Source organism: Mesoplodon densirostris, chromosome 5 (assembly GCF_025265405.1).
Source record: "Mesoplodon densirostris isolate mMesDen1 chromosome 5, mMesDen1 primary haplotype, whole genome shotgun sequence".
Classification (NCBI taxonomy): Eukaryota; Metazoa; Chordata; class Mammalia; order Artiodactyla; family Ziphiidae; genus Mesoplodon; species Mesoplodon densirostris.
The window spans coordinates 126,266,019-126,288,252 of NC_082665.1; the positions used below are offsets into that span (position 1 = coordinate 126,266,019).

The 22,234-nt window shown below is 42.4% G+C and overlaps 2 protein-coding genes across 3 annotated transcripts in view; one reads left to right on the forward strand and one right to left on the reverse strand.

Annotated features, from left to right (window-relative positions):
- The window catches only part of EFHB (EF-hand domain family member B), a 40,473-nt gene extending 26,189 nt beyond the window's left edge, over positions 1–14,284 (reverse strand). Inside the window, exons 1-6 of the mRNA XM_060100169.1 lie at positions 13,364–14,284; positions 6,256–6,318; positions 5,655–5,798; positions 4,775–4,955; positions 3,946–4,056; positions 87–216 (exon numbers count right to left, since the gene is read on the reverse strand). Of these exons, the coding sequence (XP_059956152.1) occupies positions 87–216; positions 3,946–4,056; positions 4,775–4,955; positions 5,655–5,798; positions 6,256–6,318; positions 13,364–14,284 (1,550 nt within the window). The remainder of the gene's footprint in view (positions 1–86; positions 217–3,945; positions 4,057–4,774; positions 4,956–5,654; positions 5,799–6,255; positions 6,319–13,363) is intronic.
- Positions 14,285–19,823: 5,539 nt separating this feature from the next.
- RAB5A (RAB5A, member RAS oncogene family) overlaps positions 19,824–22,234 on the forward strand; it is a 32,765-nt gene continuing 30,354 nt past the window's right edge. For both annotated transcript variants that reach the window (XM_060099481.1, XM_060099479.1), the window contains exon 1: positions 19,824–20,188. The gene's annotated coding sequence lies outside the window, so the exon portion shown is untranslated. The remainder of the gene's footprint in view (positions 20,189–22,234) is intronic.

Genomic DNA, 22,234 nt, shown 5'->3' on the forward strand with positions numbered 1-22,234 from the left:
TCTTCAAAAAATAAACGTAATAAGCTTTCAAGTCCATATGCCATATATCTAACACTTGTTCCAAGACACAACATACTTAAACTTACATTTGTAGTTCGTGAAGCCAATGTAAAGTTTTTGCCATATTTCGTCCATCATTAAAATGTGGTGTTGGGATCCCGTACAAGTTAAATCTATGAAAACTTGATGGGTTATACTTTCGGTGCTTTGCTTCTCCTAAGAAAAGAAAAGGGAAGGCTTCTGACTTAAGCAACACAACTTTGTGCAAGAAGCGCATGATGTTCTCACTGACAATGAAAATGAGAGTGGGAAAAAGAATGGAACTGTCACAGCACAGGGAACTGCACACATTTGGCTACAGATGACAGAGGCATTCTCCCATGTGAGCTGGGAGACTAGTGGAACAAGGGTTCCTTGTGTTAATATTTGGAAAGTAAGTAGAAAAATGATGTAGGAGAAAGACATATAACTAATGAAAAATTCAGGCCCCATCAATGTTAAAGAAATCCTTAAGATCAGGGGAGGTATTGCAAGGCTTTGTGACCCCAGTGGTGCTTTAAGCTATGCTAAGGTTTGAGAGATTGGTGTTTTATACTTGCTTTCACTGAGATTTGCGTTACAACTTTCACATTTCGTTATAATCACTTATCTCATATTAGAGACATTCAAAGGGTGATAGAGGGCTGAGAACCCAGCAGGGAGGTCTTTATTTTTAAGATCTAGTACTGTACTTTTTTCAAGTCATGATGTGGTATTAGTTTTCTATTTGTAGATAAGAGGGTAAGACTGAAACTAGAGATCAGCTACAAGGTTATAAAATGATGGAGAAAAGATATTCAGCCTCACCAGTAACCCAAATAATGTAAGCAAAAACAATAGTGCACAGTCATAATTCGACTCTCAGTTAAGCAAAAATAAAGAAGATTGGCAAAGTTCGCCATTGGGGAGGATGCAGGGAAATGGAAATTCTCATACACTGTGCCTGTGAGGGCAAACTGGGGCAGCTATTCAGGTGGAGAGTTTGGCTCTAAGAGTGAAATTTTCAGATGCTTAGAAATCTAGGAATGTATCCTAAGGAAACAAATCACATTCACAAAGATATATAAACAATACATTTTTGTAATCCTGAAAAATACAATATTGATAACTGACCTGAAAAGACAACCAAGAAATTTCATATGTGGGGGGGGGAAGCAAAAGGGAAAAAAAAGTGTGTACAGTAGGATGCAAAACACTCACAAACACTCATATATGAATGAGCAAAGAAAACATATATGAAAGTATCACCTATGGCAGACTGGGAATTGTGGGAGATTTTCTTTGCAATTCATATACTTCTATACAACCTGCATTTTATAAAAGAAAATATCTATTACTTTAGTAATAATTTAAATTAAGTGCATTTAAAAGAGGTTGTTATTGTTATTGAATTATGTCCTTGACATACTATTTCAAGTAAATGCATATAGCAGTTTCTCCAAAAGCATGGAGATTATTGTCACATTTAACTGAAGATAGCTCCGTGGATGGGGGTTAGAAAGATGTTCGATATATCAAATGTAGTTATCTCTGGCTAATGGGATTTCAAGGTTACATTTACTTTTTCTTCATTTTTCCATGATATTTACATTCTCTACAATTATATTTTTATAATAAAAAATAGTGCTTTCATTAAAGGGAAAAAGTGAAAAATAAATATTTAAAGGATTGGATTCTATTCTTTTTCAAGAGGCTAGTGAAACTTTTGTAAAAGTCAGCAAATGAAAGTAACTTCAGTCATGTGATAGTCCATTAGAGTCTTCTAAATATTAAAAAAAATTTGGACTGGGAGTTTGGGACTAGCAGATGCAAACTACTATATATAGAATGGATAAACAACAAGGTCCTACTGTAGAGCACAGGGAACTATATTCAATATCCTGTAATAAACCATAATGGAAAACAATGCACATATGTATAACTGAATCACTTTCCTGTACACCAGAAACTAACACAACATTGTAAATCAACTATACTCCAATATAAATAAATAATTTTTAAAACTACACTCATTTTCCTCCAAATTTTCCTCCAAATGCTAAATGCATGTAAAGGGTGTCTATATAAATATTCATTGAAATAGTTCTTTCTTAAAACAATTAAATGGGATTGGATTAGATTGTGCTATCGATGCTAAACTTTTCCAAAAATGAATAAAATATTTTCACAAGAGAGGAATGGAGGGAAGGAGGAATAAAGAAAAGAAAGACTAGAAGGAGGAAAAGAAGAAAAGGAGGGGACTTCCCTGGTGGCACAGTGGTTAAGAATATGCCTGCCAGTGGAAGAGACACGGGTTCCAGCCCTGGTCTGGGAAGATGCCACAGAGCAGCTAAGCCCGTGCGCCACAACTACCGACCCTGCGCTCTAGAGCCCGCGAGCCACAACCACTGAGCCTGCGTGCCACAACTACTGAAGCCCATGTGCCTAGAGCCCGTGCTCCACAACAAGAGAAGTCCCCGCAATGAGAAACCCACGCACTGCAACGAAGAGTAGCCCCCTCTCACCACCACTAAAGGAAGCCCACGCGCAGCAACAAAGACCCAACTCAGCCAAAAGTAAATAAAATAAAATAAATAAATTTATATTAAAGAAGAAGAAAGGGAGGGACAGAGCCAGGGAAGTGGCGACGGAGGAGACACGGAGAGAAGCCTTGTCAAGGCTGTGAAAAAGCACGGGGTGGAAGCAGCCGTGGGAGGATGGAGATGATCTCAGGACCGGGGTGTACCCGGCAGCGTAAGGCACCAGCAGAGACTGGTCATGGGAGAAGGGAATGGCTGACTCCAGCCGCGGAAAAATGGGCATAGCAGACAAGCCCCAGAGGGAGTATGACGTGAGGGGGCGGTGGAGGAGAAAAGTAAAGAAAGAAAGACGGAGAGAGGGGTCTTGTGCTGCAGTGAAGGGCTAGTCTTGCTTCTAACTAATGCAGATTAGTTCGTGAATCATGTACAGGCCATCGGCTTTCTCAGGACAGGTATCAGAGTCTAATTGTCAATCCTCTGTTAGGTCAAGATTCTACTTAGCACCCACACGTCAACAATTAAGTTGTAGTTTACAGCACTTAAACATCCAATGCCTTTTAGTTATGCTATAGAATAATTCTAGTAATAAGGCTTTTAGTCAAGATCACTTAATAAAAATAACAATAATAATAATAATAATAATAATAATAGTTACTGAGCCCTCACTATGTTCCAGGCACCATTCTTGGCATTTTGCAGGCACTCACTTCATCCTCGCAACATTATTATCCCTATTTAAGAAATTTAAAATAGATGGTGATAGGGCTTCCCTGGTGGCGCACTGGTTGAGAGTCCGCCTGCCGATGCAGGGGACCGGGTTCGTGCCCCGGTCCAGGAGGATCCCACATGCCGCGGAGTGGCTGGGCCCTTGAGCCATGGCCGCTGGGCCTGTGCATCCTGTGCTCCGCAACGGGAGAGGCCACAACAGTGAGAGGCCCGCATACCGCAAAAAAAAAAAAAAAAGATGGTGATAAGTAAAATATTCAAGGTCTAAAAGATAATAAATGGACAAGCTAGGCCTTGAACTTGATCTGACTCCAAAATTTCTGCAGTTGACCATTATCTAATAATCCTCATGTAAAGTGAAGCACTTAGAATAATCCTACTATTTGAATAAAAAACAAGATTAGACTACCCAACATTTAATCTTACTTAGCTATTTTTTTCATTTTAATGAAACATATCTTTCTACATTTTACACCCAAAATGCATAAGTGTATGTGTTCCCAGCTATCGGGGTTTATAACCTTATAAGTAATAAGTTATTATTTATTGATCACCTATTATATGCCAGGCATTTTAACTTTAAGCACATCATCTCCCTTATTCCCCTTCACAAATCTGAGTCTCATATTCTCAGGCCCATTTTACACTGGAGGAGACTTACCTGCATAATAATCATTGTGAGATACAATATACAGATCGTGTCCTGCCTGTCCTTCTTCAAATACTTCTTGATAGGATTTTGGTGGATTCACCACCTCTCTAGCGGATAATTCTGAAGGAAGAATTAATGAAATCAGTTTTAAGGCATTTTTCAGCTCTTTACAACATATTTAAGTTGACTAGAGCAAATGACAAACTGGTATGCTAACTACATAAGCTACATGGGCAAAAAGCCAACATACAGGGCTTCCCTGGTGGCGCAGTGGTTGAGAGTCCGCCTGCCGATGCAGGGGACGCGGGTTCGTGCCCCGGTCCGAGAAGATCCCACATGCCGTGGAGCGGCTGGGCCCGTGAGCCATGGCTGCTGAGCCTGCGCGTCCGGAGCCTGTGCTCCGTAATGGGAGAGGCCACAGCAGTGAGAGGCCCGCGTACCGCAAAAAAAAAAAAAAAAAAAAAAAAAAAAAAGAATTAAGAGTTATGAACACATTAGAGGCTTTGGTGGAAATAAAACACACAAATAGATGTCCAGGGGAAAGAGATAGCAGCCCTCACAGCTGGTTCCAACATCAACTTCCCAGAGTCTCTTTCCTGTCTTTACACCATCTCTACTCTGCTCCCTGAATCTCCTCTCCAAACCCTGAACTCTTACTGCCTTGACATACATCAACTCTAAGGCTTCTGGGTCTGAGAGTAACTTTCTTGCTATGATTCCCATCTTTCATTCTTGAATCAACATTTACACCAGCACTAAATAAATCCCAACAGGATATTTAATCCCATTTTCTAAGGAGACATTTTATCACTCCTTCCCCACCCTTTATTTTCACTACCTCTGATGACTGCCGTCCCAAATGTCGTATTAAGTATATCCAGGCCTTTAGGTAATCCTGGCGTCTGATCATGAGATTTTCCTAACGGTGCCCGTTGATTGCTAAAATATACTGATTCCTTCTTATCTTCCATTTTCTGTTGAAAGGTTGTAATAGGCTGTGGGTTGATCAGTACCTTTGCCTAAAGAAATCATACAAAGCAAAGATGTAATAACCAAAATAAGGAAAAAAGTCTGAACACTGAAACTCAATAGCTGGGGAGAAGACAGTATGATTGTGGGGAAACATTTCATGATCGTTGTCTTGGCTCACCTTCAAATGAACCATCAGAATTGGGTTATGCAGCTTAGACAAGTCTAAATATGACTTTTCATTGGGGCTAAAGCATTTATGAGGGCAACTCCCTGGTTACTTGACTCAAAGGTTCCAGAAAAGTAGGAATGACAAGCACAACAGCCACGTGATTCCCACCAGCTCCCTCCAGGTATAAGATCAGGTCTTCTGAACCTTGACTGTCCATTCAATCTGTAGCAGGTAACACCGAGACCCTGCATGCACACAATGCATGTACAAGCGCTCTTGGCATCTCCAGCAATATCACCCAGCCTTTGTCCCAACCATGCTTTAACAAACCTTGACAGCACTTCTCTCTACAGTGAGAAAATTAAGTGCAGCTTGGCTTTTATTATCTGAGGGGAGAATATTAGTCTGTGGCTTAAACCATCAACTTCTCTACACTCACCCTCTTGGCTGCTGCTGCTTGGATTATTTTCACTGCCCAAGATTAAGAGTGGGAAGGAGATATTTCACTAATACCTCGTTTGTTCAATTTCACCTTGGTAAGTGCATAATGTACAGGGAAAAATAGAAAAGAAGTTACCGGTGTTGAAATTTTAGATCTTATTCCATGTGTCAAAGAAGGTGCAATTTGGGGATCATTTGCTCTGCCATAAAATACTCTTTCGGCTCCAGCAGGTGGATATCTGAAGTTGAAAAATTTTTTTGCCTCAGGTAGGGTCATTAGCTACCAACAGGGAGAGAAGAAAATAGAATTATTAAGTACAGTCAATTAGATATTAGCAAGACTGATCTATACCAATCAATGAACACCCTTCATTACATGAGTTTAATCAGTACCTGGTGATCTACAGCTCCAAAAAATGAAACATCCTGAAATTTTTTAATAGAAATAAACAACATATTTTAAAAATTATATTTAGAAAACAACCAAGAAGTATCCAGGTTAGGAAGCATACCATAAATGACTATTTCCCATCAAAATAAATGGAATCTCCAGTAGTTTTTGTAGAGCTGGAAATTGTAAGCCTGGAATTTTCACTTCCTCCGACAAACTCAATAGAAGGCCCCAAAATACAGTAAAAATAATCCAAATTGACCACATTAAATTTATGCAACTCTCAGAAGGAATGTTGAGTGTTGTTTATCTTATGTTCACACAAATGCATTTTGAAAACACTCACCCTGGGAAGTTTTTCAGTCAAGCAGTTTGCAGCTCTGTATCCAATCGGAAGAACTTTCCCTGCCTAAAGAGATAAAAAGCAATAATTGGTCATTGTCAGGTCCAGGGGTTGTGTTTTGAAGAATGGAATGTATTTCAAATTTGGCCTATGTATCTAATGCTAAAAAGTTACTTTCAACTACTTAACACAATTAAGAAAAGTAGTAAGAACAATTAGCAAATCTAAGACAATCCTGATGTATAATATAAACATTAGATGTTACATATATTCAAGCATACCTTTTTTTTTACAGTACAGCATTGTTAGTGATCCATCAATTATAGGACCTCTGCAACACGCTCAGGGATTCAACTTTCAGAAATAATCCCGTCATAGTTCACAGGTCAATTATCGGCTGTCCCATTGTCATCAGTACAATGAAAGTGTGGCTGGATTCAAGCTAAACTCAAACTATTAAGTATTTCTGAGTGGGTGTGGGTGTGTTTGCATTGTGGGTGTATTTCCACCAACACCCTAACTTTTGATATATGCGAACATGTCACCCCTGGCCAAGCTCCTTCAGTGAATGGCCCAAACTTCACTTGGCTTTGTTCACTTAATTCTAATTTGGGTCTTATCTACCCTTCCCTTGCCCAAGCAAAGATTATAACAATTCATTCCCAGCAATGCACCTCTTATCTATTTCCAGTTTATCATTTCAAGGCAGCTGATAGTTATTTCTGCAAAGCATAAGTTTCTTTTTAAAAAACCTAGAGAAAGAAACTTCCCATACAGAATGTTCTAGGTCTCTGGAGGAGGATGGGAGGAAATCAGTGAAAAGCAGAGAGGCTGAGAGCTGGGTGAATGGATGAATGTGTAGGTGTTGGCAGGGGATGGATTAATTAGACAAATGAGGGATGACTGGATGACAATAAAGACAGATGGATATAGATGGGTAGGTGAAAGTTTTTTATTATGTTAAATGTTAACTGGGGAATTCCTCTTAGAGGGAGAACCATCAAGGATTAAGAGACTAGGGACTTCCCTGGTGGCTCAATGGTTAAGAATCCACCTGCCAATGCAGGGGACACGGGTTAGAGCCCTGGTCCAGGAGGATCCCACATGCCGCAGAGCAACAGAGCCTGTGCACCACAACTATTGAGCCCACATGCCACAGCTACTGAGCCGGGGTGCCACAACTATTGAAGCCTGTGCACCTAGAGCCCATGCTCTGCAATAAGAGAAGCCACTGCAATGAGAAGCCTGTGCACTGCTACGAAGAGTAGCCCCCGATCTCCGCAACCAGAGAAAGCCCGTGTGCAGCAACAAAGACCCAATGCAGCCAAAAATTAATTAATTGATTGATTGATTGAAAAAAAGAGATTAAGAGAGTATCTTGATGATACCTCTGTGTATAAAAGAGGAAGCCCATAGAAATGGTCAGACAGAGAAGTTAATTGCTTTGCTAAAAAATAGGAGAAAATATGAACTCTTGATGGGATAGACTAAAGAAGGATTAAGAGAGATGAGAGAAAGACTGAGAAAGATGGGAGGAGGGAATGATCTAGCAACAAGGTCAGAGGCCAGGGGGCCCAAGATGCGAAACTGGCCAGTCACAAGCAGCCCAACCTTAATGCCAAATCTTGAGTAAATTCTACTTACACAGCTACACAATGGGAGAAGAACCTTGGGTTAAAAAGGAAAGGGGCTGTGCTCTAACTTGAGCTGAAGCAGGGTGGGGAAAAGAGAGGAGAGATGCAAGTGATTTTTTAAAATTTCTTTTTGTTTGTTTTTTATTTTATTTATTTGTTTTATTTTCTTTTTTGAGATACAAGTGATTTTTAATTCAGCTGGAAATTGTAAGAAATCTCAGAGATATCAGGGAACATAAAGTCTCTCTTGCTATACATGTTATAGAAGCTCCAGCCATTCTTTTAAATATTTAATGTAAAGATTAACTCATAAGGAATGGAGATGTGGTAACTATATACAATGGAATATGACTCAGCCATTAAAAGGAATGAAATAATACCATTTGCAACGACATGGGTGGACCTAGAAATTGTCATACTGAGTGAAGTAAGTCAGACAGAGAAAGAGAAAGAGAAAGGAATCTAAAAAGAAATGATACAAATGAACTTATTTACAAAATGGAAAGAGACTCGCAGACTTAAAGAACAAACTTATGGTTACCAGGGGGAAGGGTTGGGGGAAGGGATAGTTAGGGAGTTTGGGATTAACATGTACACACTGCTCTATTTAAAATGTATAACCAACAAGGACCTACTGTATAGCACAGGGAACTCTTGTTCAATATTATGTAACAACCTAAATGGGAAAAGAATTTGAAAAAGAATAGATACATGCATATACATAACTGAATCAGTTTGCTCTACACCTGAAATGATATATCACAACATTGTAAATCAGCTATACTCCAACATAAAATAAAAAGTTAAAAAGAAAAAAGACTAACTCCTAAGGCTGGGGATACTCAGGGCAGCTACTCACCAGGTGCTACATGATGAGAGAGATGGAAGGAAGGATGGATTGATTGACAGATCAATCAGTCCATGGCCTGAGAGATGACTTTACTTGTCCGTCATCTGCTGACCTTCCAAGTGTTTGACATTGGATATTCCAGGTTTCTATCACTGTAAACATTCTGTTGGACAGAAATGCCTTCACTATTCCTCATCTAGTTGCCTACTTGAAAAGCAATTTGATTCCAAATCAGTAGCTGTAATCAGGTTTGGATGTTCTCAGGCCATTTGATTGGGGACACAAAGATGGAAGCCATTAAGTCTGATTTCTATCTACAGTGTCATATTATGTGTGACAAGTCTCGCTCCAGCCATGGATCTCTTTTTATCTCTTTTTATTTCAGTTGTTTTCAAGGATGCCTGTTCATCAATTTGAGATGTGAAGGATAGCAGAACCTGCCACCACCAATTATGCCTCTTTGGCATAAGGATTGTTTTGAACCAATTATTTTAAGAAACAGCAGAAGCTCTGAAAACAGAGTAGAAGTACCAGCAAAAAATAATAATAATAATAATTATTATTATTATTCTATGTAATGGATAAACAACAAGGTCCTACTGTAAGTCACAGGGAACTATATTCAATATCCTGTGATAAATGTAATGGTAAAGAATATAAAAAAGATTTATATGTGTAACTGAATCACATTGCTGTACGGCAGAAATTAACACAACATTGTAAATCAACTATGCATCAATTTAAAAAATTATTCTGTGTAAATATCCAGTTCCTCACTAAACTTTTACCTAGTGTTTTTGTTTGTTTGTTTTTTGTGGTACGCGGGCCTCTCACTGTTGTGGCCTCTCCCGTTGCAGAGCACAGGCTCCGGACACGCAGGCTCAGCAGCCATGGCTCATGGGCCCAGCCACTCCGCTGCATGTGGGATCTTCCCAGACTGGGGCACGAACCCGTGTTCCCTGCATCGGCAGGCAGACTCTCAACGACTGCACCACCAGGGAAGCCCCTCTATTCCTGACTTTTAAACATACTTAGCAAACTGGGAATGGATATGGCAAAAATAATACTTAATGGTGAACCATTAGAATCATTCCCATTAAAGTCTGAAAAGTGACCTTTCAATATTGTATTATTGATCGTAGGCAATGCAGTGAGATAGGAAATAGAAATGAGAGTTACATATATTAAAGAAGGAAAGACAAAAGTATCAATATGATTGTCTACCTAGCAAATCCAAAAGAAATAATAAGCAATTAAGACCAATCAGAGTTAAGCAAGATGACCAGATATAAGAATAAAAAAACCAAAACAATGAAAACAAACATATGAAACAATTTTCAATCTCATTATAAATCAAAGAAATGTGAATTAAAACAATGCCTTACAAATCATTATTAATTTTTAAAACTTAGTGGTACAATCTTTTAGGAAGGGATTTGGCAACAAGAACTAGAGAAAAGGGCTTCCCTGGTGGCGCAGTGGTTGAGAGTCCGCCTGCCGATGCAGGGGACACGGGTTCGTGCCCCGGTCTGGGAAGATCCCACATGCCGTGGAGCGGCTGGGCCCGTGAGCCATGGCCGCTGAGCCTGTGCGTACGGAGCCTGTGCTCCGCAACAGGAGAGGCCACGACAGTGAGAGGCCCGGGTACCGCAAGAAAAAAAAGGACTAGAGAAAGATTCATCGTTTGGCTTCTGTTGAAACTCTATCCTAAGGAAATATTCTAAGACATATACATAAAGAAGTTCATAGACTATTCTTATAGAAAAATCTGGAAAAAAAATCTATTGTCCAAAAAGAGAGGGAATGAGTTATCTAAATAATCATATATGGGCTTAAAGAAGTATTGCTTTTATCACTAAAACATCTTTTAAGTTGTCTGTAATAACACTGAAAAATTTATTAAATAATAGTAAGTGAAAACTCAAGAAAAATTTTATGCTTGTTGTAACAACTACATTAAAATGAATTAGGAGAAAAGTGCCATGGGAAGTATAGTACAGTCTAGAACTCAGACTCTTAAATTGGAAGTGGTGACTTCAAATCCTGAGGCTACCACTTCTTAGCTGTAAGACTTTGGCCAAATTATCTAATTTTCCTCAGTTTCCTCACTGATAAAGAGTTAATACCTGCAAAGCTCCATGGGTAGTGATGTTGATATAGTAAAGCCACTGATAACAATTAATGTGAGGGCAGCAAAATGCCAGTAGGCATAGTGTTAGGGTGATAAGATTATTGTGTTTTCATTCCTGTTTTCTAAATTTTCCATATTATTATCTTTGTTTTATAGTGAAAGTAGATATTTTAATATTTAAAAAATTATTTTAAAAGGAACCTTGTTTCTAATCTAGGCTAATCTCTCCTCTGGCCTGTGATCCCGTTTCCACTCCCTCCTGCTTACCTGGGGTCTGGTTCCACCCATTATCTCGTTTGTGTTATCTCAAACTCCCCTACTGATTCACTAAATAAATAAAATTATTCCTAAATGGAATCTTTACTCTGTTCTCTTCACTGTCACACTTCTTAAGGGAAAAAAAAAAGTTACAATAGTTTTCTCCAATTCTAATTTCACTCTTCAGTATATTGGAATCTGCATTCTCACTATGTTGCTAATTCCCTTAATGCCCAAAGCTAATTCATCTTTATTCTATTTACCCTACCGAAGACATTTTAACACTGCTGGTCACTTTCTCCTTGAAGCTCTCTTCCCTGTCCTCTCACATTTAGAAAGGAGGACGTGAGAGGAGGCAGGAAGCAGAGGTTTTAGAACAGCCCGTATTGGAAACCGGAAGCTGGTTTCTGCCGTGCGTGAGATCAGGTCTGAAGCCATAGACCCATAGACTGCAGAACCGATCCAGAAAGGAGAAGCAGGCATGGTCAACTGAGAAGAGAGTGGCTGGGGAAATCCAATAAGGGAACCAGAAAGCAAAGTGGGTCAAAGACAAAAGAACACCCTGACTCCCAAGGGGAACAAAAGTCTGCAGATGCCAAAAAAAAAAAAAGAAATTCTGCAGAATCCCTGTGACCACTTCAGCAGAATTGTGTTCTCTAATCTCTCCTTTATTCTCAGAATACTTCAAGGATGCTCCCTTTATGTTGCTCAATACCACCCTCTCAGACTCACCTCTTTCTTCTCTGACTGTTTTTTCTCCCACTTAATCATCCAGCCTTCCTTCCATTTATCAAACATATATTTACTGAATGACCAGTGTAAGCTGGACCTCGTGATATGTCATGAAGCTACATGATAAATAAGAGAAAATCCTTGTCCTCAAGAACTCACCTAGTTGACATTTCTTTCTCTGATCATCTCATGTGTTTCCCAAGGTAAGATCTTGCCTAGACCTTCTTTGTCCCATTTCCACCCATGGCTCCAACTGTCTCCCTGGCTTTTTCATCTGATAGCTTGTAAATAACTGAAACTCAGGATGGCCAACACCAGATATTCATGTGTCACCAAACCAGAAGATGTCTCATTCTCAAACTAGAAACTCCTAAGTCATCCATGAACTTCCCTCTCTTTCACCACATAGATCCACAACTGGATGGCAATTCTTAACAATACCATCTCCTAAAAGGTTCTCAGAATTGCTCTCTCCTCTCCAATTCTTTCCAACTCTATGTTAATTTCAGGCCATTATTACCTTGAAATAGCTTTCTAACTTTTTCCTGTCATCCAATATCTTCCCCTTCCAGTCCACCATTATTATTGATATCAGAATTATCTTTCCAAAAGGCAAATTTTATTTATTTCTTCCCTCATGAAGATCCACCATTGCTTCTGTACCCATACGTTTTACCTCTGCATTCTGGACCTTTAGATTTCTTCTTCATCTCTTACCACCATGCTGGCTAAACAGAATTGCTTATACCTCCCAACACAAGAAGCTTTGGTCATACTCTATGCCATTCTTTGCCCAAGATGCTCCAACTGTTTCCATCTGACAAATACTGACACCTTCTTAAATTAGCTGAAATATTACTTGCTCTGTAAAGCCTTTCCTAACTCCTCCAAAAAAATTGTCCAAACTTTCCATTGCACTTCATATTTAGAGTGTACTTCTATTAAGGAAGAATTTGTTTTCTATGCATTTAGACATCTATATAATATTTGTTTAGTTATTGTCTCCAACATTGGAGTGAGAGCCTAAACCCATGGGATTAGAATCATGTGCTTTTCATTTGACAGTACCCTGGACCCAGCATAAGGACCACCACAAGTCTTTGCTGAAAGAATAAATAACTCACAGAATAATGAATAGAAAAAGCAAACTGTTTTTGAAAAAAGTACATGAATATTAGGATATAACATGTATTGCAGTTGGAGGGTTGAGAAAATGCAGATTGAGGAATGAAATGCAGGTCAAAGGAGAAAGGAGGGAGAAATCAAGAGGAACCATTCATGTGCACAGAAAACAAAGCTGACATTAGAAAAGGAGGCAGAGAGTCAGAGGAGATCGGACAAAGTAACAGCTGGAAAGAGTTTCTTGGGACAAGGAATATCAGAATCTCAACAAAATCTCTGCAATTTGACTCTGCAAATCCAAACAAGTCTCAAAAGTTTATCATCTTGATAGAGACATGGCTATCTATACATAGTTCCTAGGGAAAGTACTAGGAAAAAACTTACACTTGGCCAGCAAGGCAACCGATCAAAAAATTTCCCAGAGTATATGGGTCTGATGCGATCTGGAGGTTCTACTCCTGGTTCAATGTTCTCAACCTCCCTTTGCTCTTCAGGTTGTTGAGCCAACTGGTACTCAGAAGGTTCTATCACCAAGCCCATTTGGGGCTCTGTAAGCTTAGTTTCATCTGGATCCTCTGGTTGGGGGAACCCCATGGCCACCTCCACAGGAGGCTGCATCTCCATGCTGGGCTTCATCACCACACGGGTGGACTCTTTTTCCACTTCCTGTCTAGGTTCCATACCCAAAGTAGGTTGCTTCCCCACTGAAGCCCCTAACTCTTCAGGGTCACCAGCCACAGGACATTTCCTGCTGCCTGGAGCCTGTGGACTTTCACACACCAGGCCCAGTGGAGACTGTGTTACCCTTCCAGGACAACACCCTGCCAGAAAACGCTCATTTCCTAAACCCGCTCTTCCTGGCAACATTCTCAGAGGAAATTTTGTTTCCTGTGAGGCTGAGACCCTATTGACTCCTAAATTACTCCCGTCCATGAAAGTCCTAGAAATATTCTGTCTTTTTAATCTTATATCAAGCCCATTGCTCGATGGACATTTTGTTTCCGGTGAAGTCATCCTCTCCTCATATATATGACTGCATGGAGAATCTTCTTTTCCTAATCCCACTCTGAGCCCCAACTCCGTGGGAGACGTTGTTCCCATGAAGACCCTTCTCTCTCTTAAATCATCTTTTCCTTCCTGGGTGAGTGCCACAGCCATGCTCAGAGGAGATTTCCTCTCAGATACCCTCATTCCTCCAAGGGCACTCATCTCTAAGGGGTAAGCTGCACCTGGCTCGAGGGAAGATCCCAATCCCTTGGAGCGCCCCAACCCTTTGGGGGACCCCACTCTCACGAAAGAGCACATCTCCACTCGGACTCCCTGCCCACTGCTTCCTGCCCGCCACTTCACACCTAGCAGAGTTCACTGGGGAAAAGGAAATGGAGGTCTGTTTACCCGGTTACCTGGGAAACGGGGGCGGGGCTTGGAGCTCAGCTCTTTCCAGGTCAGGACCCCGCCCATCTCTCTCCCTCTTTCTCCTCTCCCCCACTCTCTCCTCTTTCTCTCTCCCTCATTCCCCCCATTCTCCCTTATTCCTTCTCTCTTTTTTCCCCCTTCTTTAGTAGATTTGGAGGGCAGGAAAACTTGAAGGATGTGGTCTTGGGCTCCAGAGCAAATGACCCCAAACTTCTCTTTGGTTTTCCAAGCAACACAGTCCCGTTAGGATGGGTTCAGCCAGGGGCCTACTCCTGGCCATGGGCCTATTAATTTTTCTGGCGATCAGAGAATAAATAACCCTCTTTCTGGTGGTGACCACCAATTTTAGATCCTTCCTTGTGAAAGTACATGCACACTGCATGTAGTTCTTTCAGCGCTTAAGACATCCCTTAAAAATTCTGTAGTTACTATATTTGGCAGCTGTGGTAAGGAACATCTTAAAGTCTTTGAAAACATACTTCAATAAATAGGCTTTAAATAGCATTTCAAGTAAATATATTAAAATTTGAAATGAGTTACACAATAATGCATATTGAATTTTTTAAATAATGTGGTGAACTCAAAATTAAGTATGGGATTTTTTTAAAACTCAAGTTTTAATGAATGTGTATTTGGTGAATATTTGTCATGTTCTACACATACAGGGGATACAGAACACCTCGCTTAGAATTTGAATGAAATTTATGAGATTCCACTTTTTTAAGAAGCCCCATGAAAAACTTGCAAAATCCAAATTTTTTTAAAAAGCAGTTAAGGGATACTATTTTACATTTGTAAAAACAGTGTACTGTAATTTTCTAGATAGCTAATATAAATATTCTTCTCCCCCTAAGCAATTTAAATGACTTGATTGTGTGTAAATCAAGGTATGTCTGTATAAGTGTTCATTCAATTCTTTTGTTTACAAATATCTACAGTACTGAGTCCTCATTTTGTGTCAGTTCTGGGAATGCAATGGACTAAGCCAATCCCTACCTCATAGAATTTATATTCTAGTAGGGATAGATAGCCATCAAGTAAACCAATAAATAAGATCATTTCACATGATGAGTGATGACTATCATGAAGAAAATAGAACATTTTGATATGGAGGGAAGCTACTTTAGAATTGATGGGCTTAGAAATCCCTTAGGTATGTGACATTGAGCTGAGGCTTTCATGATGCCCTGCAAAGACACTAGCTTTTAAACCTGAATAGCTCAAGTTTCCATAGCCTTTTTCTCACTGCCTTGCCACCATGCCTACAATTCCTTATGCCAGAATTACCTTTCGGTTTGTCTCCAGACAGTCCCATTTAAAAGTAAATGTTACCATTCATTACCATCTATGCAAAGAGTCATTCTTCAACTACACAATGGAAAGATTTCCTGGAGAAGAAGGTAGAAGACATGGAGTGTTGTGTATGATTGAGAGATGCAAGGTGCTGGGAATTCTTGAGTCGGTGTTTAGAGATTTGAGGGCAAAGACAGCACTAAGGGCAGTGTTCAGTTCTGCATGACTTTATTTAGGCTCCATCCATTTTGTAGCTTCCTTAAGAAATTTTACCACCTAGTAGTTAAACAGGAGAGAAGGGGGCAGGGCACAACATTTAAAAGAATGACATAGCCCGAGGACACGACATAAACAGATTAGAACCAAATAGGTCCAAGATTGTGGACAAGTAGACTTCCACTAGACCTACAGCCTCAGTATATGATCATTGTAACACATCAGCAAGCTGATGACACACCCACAGGCGCCATGACAGTTCCAAGACCAACCATAAAGGTCAAAAAGTGGGCAGTGGCCCCATTCCTGGAAATCCCCATCCCTTCCCCAAAATAGCTGGAATACTCCTCCCACTCATTAGCCTATGAAATTACCCACCCCTATAAAAACTGACAACCCCCGTACCCTGGTGCTGCTCTCACCTTCTGAGATGGCCCACACTCTGTCTATGGAGTGTGTTTCTCTCTAAATAAATGCACTTCTTACCTATCACTTTGTCTCTCACTGAATTCTTTCTGCGATGAGACATCAAGAACCTGAGCTTCATTAAGTCCTGAGACTAGGTGTGATCTCCGTTAATAGACCATGGGTTCAAGTCCCAATCTGGGTTTTGGCTGGGTTTGGATCCCGTCCTGTGGGTTCAATCCCACTCCAAGTTACACAGTTTCAGTAGGATCTCCCATTTGCTACTAGAATGTATCCAATTATCAGTCCTCCTCAGTTATCCAGGGTTAGGGAAAAAAAAAACACAGGTCTATTGTGAGTGGCAGTACAAGAGCAAAGCTTTACTGTGGCATTTACATCTCTCCAAAATTACTACTGGATCTTGGAGGTACCAGCCACTGGAGCAGCACTCCCCAGGCAAACATTATGACTAAACTATAAAATACTGTGAAATGTATTCATGAATACAGACAATTGGGGTTTTTTTTGGCCTTGCCCCGCAGCTTGCAGGATCTTAGTTCCCCGACCATTGAACCCAGGCCCCAGCAATGAAAGCGCTGCTAACCTCTGGAAAGCCAGGAATTCCCTCACGAAGGAGGTGAATTAAAAGACAAAATTGGTAGAAAGCGGAACTCCCCTGGTGGTCCAGTGGGTAAGACTCTGCTCCACGCTCCCAATGCAGGGAGCCCAGGTTCGACCTCTGGTCGGGGAACTAGATCCCGCATGCATGCCACAACTAAGAAGTCTGCATGCCTCAACAAAGATCCTGTGTGCCTCACCTAAGACCTGGCACAGCCAAAATAAATAAATAAATAAATAAATATTTTTAAAATTGGTAGAAAGAAATGAATGAGGAAGCAATACCCTAGAACAATGATGGGGAGTTCCTAACAATGTATAAATTTCAGCATCCAGGTGTTATTTGTGAGGACTTAAGTCAAATGTTCACCATTCTAAATGTAATTAAGCTTGGGAATTCCCTGGCGGTTCAGTAGTTAGTGACTCAGTGCTTTCACTGCCGAAGGCGGGGTTTGATTCCTGGTCAGGCAACTAAGATTGCACAAGCTACATGGTGTGGCAAAAAAATAATAATAATAATAATGCAATTCAGCTCACAAATTTTGGGGAGTCCCTATTATATCAATCAGGGTTCCTCTGAGAGGAATTTAAATCATGAATAAATTATGGTCCTGGTCCTTAAGAACTTTAAAATCCTAATGGGAATGAAAGCCTGAGGAGGAAAGTCTAGGCAGGTACTCTCTAACTGTAAAATAAGGCAGATACATATTAGAACTATTACAGAGAGTAAAGTATCATGAAACTACAGGAAAAAGATCACTAAATCCAGTAGAAGTAGCCTCAGGTGCCATCCAGAGGAGTTGGCATCCTGGACAAGGTGAGACCTGCAGGGATGAGAGGTAGTGGTATTCCAAGTTGCAGAGAACAAAGTGATCAAAGATGCCAAGATGGAAACACACAGGCGACACTCTGGGAACACAGAGTAGACTGGTATGATTAGGTCACAAGGCAAGAGTTTGGGGAGAGGGAGGCTTTAGAAACAGAATGAAAGAAACATGGGTTGGGACCAGAGTTGAAGAACTTTGTACTCTATTTAGCAATTGAATATTTTTGAGTAGGAGAGTGACTGGCCACAGTGTAAAGAATGGGTTGAAAAGGCATTTTTCAATGTGTGCATTAATTTTTCAATGTGTGCATTAATTTCAGCTTATACAAATACTACCATGGCCCAGGCTTTGGGATTAGAGCTCAGATTTGGGATTAGAGAATTTTGGGTGACAGAATGGGACAACGAAGAGCTGAAGATGATTCTGCTCTTTCAAGTTTAGGTGACTGGGAGGCTGTTAATACCAGTCACCAAGCAGAAGCATGTTTGGGATGGAATAGGTTTGGTTTGGGGCATACTGTTGACATGCCAAAGCTGATGTGACATATCCTATTTCCAGATTCTTCCTGGGATTGTCCAAGAGGTATCACCATGACTAACATACCATATTGGAACCACCCCTTGGGATAAAGTGCCACAGACACCGTTTGCACATAACACATAATGTTCTTGGGGTTAGTAACTGGGAGGTTGATCTGAAAGGCTGGCTGTTCAAGGGTTCAAATCACCTTCACTGCAAAATGTTGACTGAGCACCGACAGGATACCTTAGGCCAAGTACACATCTAGACGATCAATACTGGTGGCCTCACGGCAGGGCTATAAATAGTAAACAGCAAACTGAAAAAGCAACCCTCATCCTGAGGAAAAATCGATTTAACATTCTACCAAATTCCGAAAGGAATTTTGTTTTGTTTTGTTTCAGATGCCCAGCCAGGAACTGTTGTGTGAGATGGAGCCAAAACAGCTTGCCTTAAGTAGGTCTGCAATGGAGGCTAATGAATGTCTTGGGTTCTTTTACTGGAATTGTGCTTAAGAACTCAGATTCTGGAGCCAGCCTGCAGGTTAGAACACAATTTCATCACCTACTCCGCGGTGATTTGGGACAAGTTACACAATCTCTGTGCCTCAAATTCTTTACCTGTAAAACAGGCACGGCACATTCGTGAATTCCACAGCCACGACTGAAGACTCCTGGCTGCCAGCCGCTGTGCTAGACAGCGGCGAGGACCACCTCGGGGAGGTATATTCCAATGTAGGGAGGAGGACGATAGAGCTATTTTCAGAGTGAGAGCCTCATAGCGTAGGAAGAAAATGGGATAATTCCTGTAAAGCGTTTAGTGCAGTAACCCGCGACGGGAAATTCTTTGTACAAGCTACCTATTATAACTTGCCCCTTCGCACCCAAAACAGGTAGGCTCTCAAGAAAAGCAAGTTATTATTGAAAATGTCCCCGCCTAAAGACAACTTTCGGGGGTGGGGGAAGGATCGCATCCTCCTCCCTGGAGTCAATGCCCCTTACCTATCCAGCCATCCCCAGGGACGTGTTGGAAGGCTCTCTTGTGCTAGAAAAGCCCCCACAAAAAAGCCCCTTAGCCGAGCTGGCAGAGTTGGGGTGTTGCAGAGGTAGGGTAAGGGGAACTGGGGGCTAATATTCACAGAGGAAACTTCGCAGCCCCACACCTGCTGGGAGAAACAAACCCAAGTTCTCCTGGCCTCCTCCTAGAGCAGGCCGGCCAAGGAGTGACCCCGCCCCGTCCCCGCCCCGTCCCCGCCCCGTCCCCGCCCCGTCCCCGCCCTCGGCCACGGGGAGCCACAGACAGACGCCCAGATAACAATGGCGGCGGCGGGGGCGGGGCCGAGCGCGCCCCGGGGAAGCGGGGGAGGGAAGGTGGCCCGCGGCCGTAGCCAACCCCGCGGCTCGCTGGGGTCACGTGACGCGGCCGCCCCGCCCCGCGGCCCAGCCTGGCGTCTTAAGGCTCTGAGAGGGGGCGGGGAAGCGGATGGAACGGGCGGACGGGGAACGACCGGAAGTGACGAAGGGGCGTAATCCGCGACGTGCGGCGACGTGGCGGCGAGGCCGGCGCCGGGCGGCGGAAGTGGCTACGGCGCTGGGACTGGAGTGTTTGTGTTTTGGTTAGCGAAGGAGCCGGCGGCCGGCCTGAGGGGAGGAGGGAGGAGGAGGAAGATTTAGTGGGAACTCGAGCGCCGGCGGCGGCGGAGGAGGAGAAAGCAAAGAGGAAGGCGGAGCGGCGAGAGGCGGAGACGGAGACCGACGGGGGCGGCACCGCGGCACGAGCCCCGCACCGTCCAGTCTGAGGGGAGCGGCGAGACGAGGAGACGCGCCGCTACCGCCGCCTTAGCCTCCTCTCGGGCTCCGCCTGGGACCCGCAGCCGGAAGCTTCGACGACGCCGCCCCGCGCGCTGCGGACTCAGGTAACCGAGCCGGCCCTCCGCCCGCGCGGAGCGGGTCGGGACCCCGGGTGGTCCGCGGGCCCTGCCGGCGCGGAGTCCTCCGCCCTTCCCTCTCGCGCGTCGGGGCCCGGGACCGGAGATGGGCCGAACCCGGCGTCTCGACCCGCCGGCCCTGGTGACTCATCCTTCGAGGGGCTCCGGAGGCCAGGATTTGGGGACCGGCCGAGGGAGCGACGGGTGTCACCCTGTTCCCTTCTCAAGATGGCGCCGCGAGAGAGGGCCGGAGGCCGCGGTTCCGCCTGCTCCGTCCTGGCAGCCCGGGGTTGGGGGGGTGGTCTCCGGCCAGAAGCAGGCCGGATTCCGGGGAGGAGGATGGGAGAGACGGCCCAGGGGCCTGGCGGGGCCTGCTTGCTCGGGCGATCGGAGCTGGGTGTCAGTTGCTCAGGTGCTCTCGGAGGAGGACTTGGGGCTTCCAGCAGGTGTGAATTTGGGGAGCTCCGCCTACCCCCCGACTCCCTGAGCCGGGTAATGGAGGGAGGAGGCGGCTCGGGAAGCCGGGCTGTCTAGGGACTCTTGTCTCATCGTTGGAAGGTGGTGAACCGCAGCCTTAAACAACTCGGCACAACTAGGTCGCTGAACACACTCAGTGGGTAGAGCCCTTTAAACGTGCTCTGTTGTTCGCCTCCCTGGAAGCTGGTCACCCTCCTGAGACTCAGACTTTTTCAATCTCTGAACGTCATAATTCACATATTTGTTTTTTGTCTTTTGCTGAAGTGGTGCCTAAGTGTCCAGTCAATTGCCTTTCACATAACTAGTAGGGAAAAAACCTACATGGACACCACTGCGGTAATTCACCACTGCGGTAATTCAGGACAGCTCAGAAACTTTATTCTTAGTGTAAAATGGGGATAATAAAAAGAGCTCGTAGGGTTGCTGTGAGCCTAATTCATAGGATGGTGCTTGGCACAAAATAAATACCCAGAAATGTAAGCTGCTGTTAGTTTTCATCAAAGAGCACCCAGGAGGACTTTAACTCTAGAATGCCAGGTGTTTTCAAAAGATTTAAAATGCACTTTATGCAAAATCTTGTGCTTTTGTGAAACAAAAGTTTAAGTAGTTAATGCAACTATTACAAAATGTAACTTTTAACCTTAATGTTATGCTAACTGTATATTTATAATTAGATTTAGTTATGTTTTGTTTGAGATCCTTGGAGGGAACTATAATGCAAGGCTTTAAACCTTAAAAGACAAAGCTAAATCATAATCTTTTTTAATGGGCATCTAATGTTTTCCGTGAAATTTTGGGAGGACTGTGGAAATTCGGAGCATATTGTCCTTGATGAGTAATTCAGTTTGCTGTTTTGTAGGTAATCAGACAGCTGGGAAGTGTTTTAGTTGCTATCGTGTGTACTATTTGAAGGTGTGTTGGTGCATTTTCAGTCTACGTGACTTTCTATTGATACTTGGTCATTATTTCATCAAAGGGGCAATTTAATTGCCAATATTCAATCCCTGCTGTGTGTTGACCACTGTATTAGAAACTTTTTACATATATAGTCTCTTGTTTACTTTCCACAGTAGCTATGAAAGTTAGGTATACTGGAAATAGAGGCTTTGAAATGAAAGCACTTGCTCCAGCAGAAACTGGTATAGCTAGGCAGGATTAGATCCCCAAATCTGATATGTTTTGGGGGTGGTAGGAGGGTAGATGTGGGGTTGGTGCATTTTTTTATTACAGAAAATTTTTTAAATGTACAGAAGTAGGAAGAATAGTATAATGAACCCATCACCTAGCTTCAGTTATCTTATGGCCAATCTTGTTTTATTTACGCCCCCGTTGTTTGGAAGCAACTCAGACCTATTATTTCATTTGTCAGTATTTCAGTACGTGTTACTAAAAGGTAAGGACTCTTCAAAGCTGCTGTTTAGGTAAGGCAGAGGTGATTTTGTTGCCATGAATGTAAGTTCTCATGGATATGTTTATTAATGAGTTCATGGTCAAGAGGGATTCTTGTATAAACTCATTTCATGGGTAAGGCAAATTTCTTATTAGGTACCTAAATGA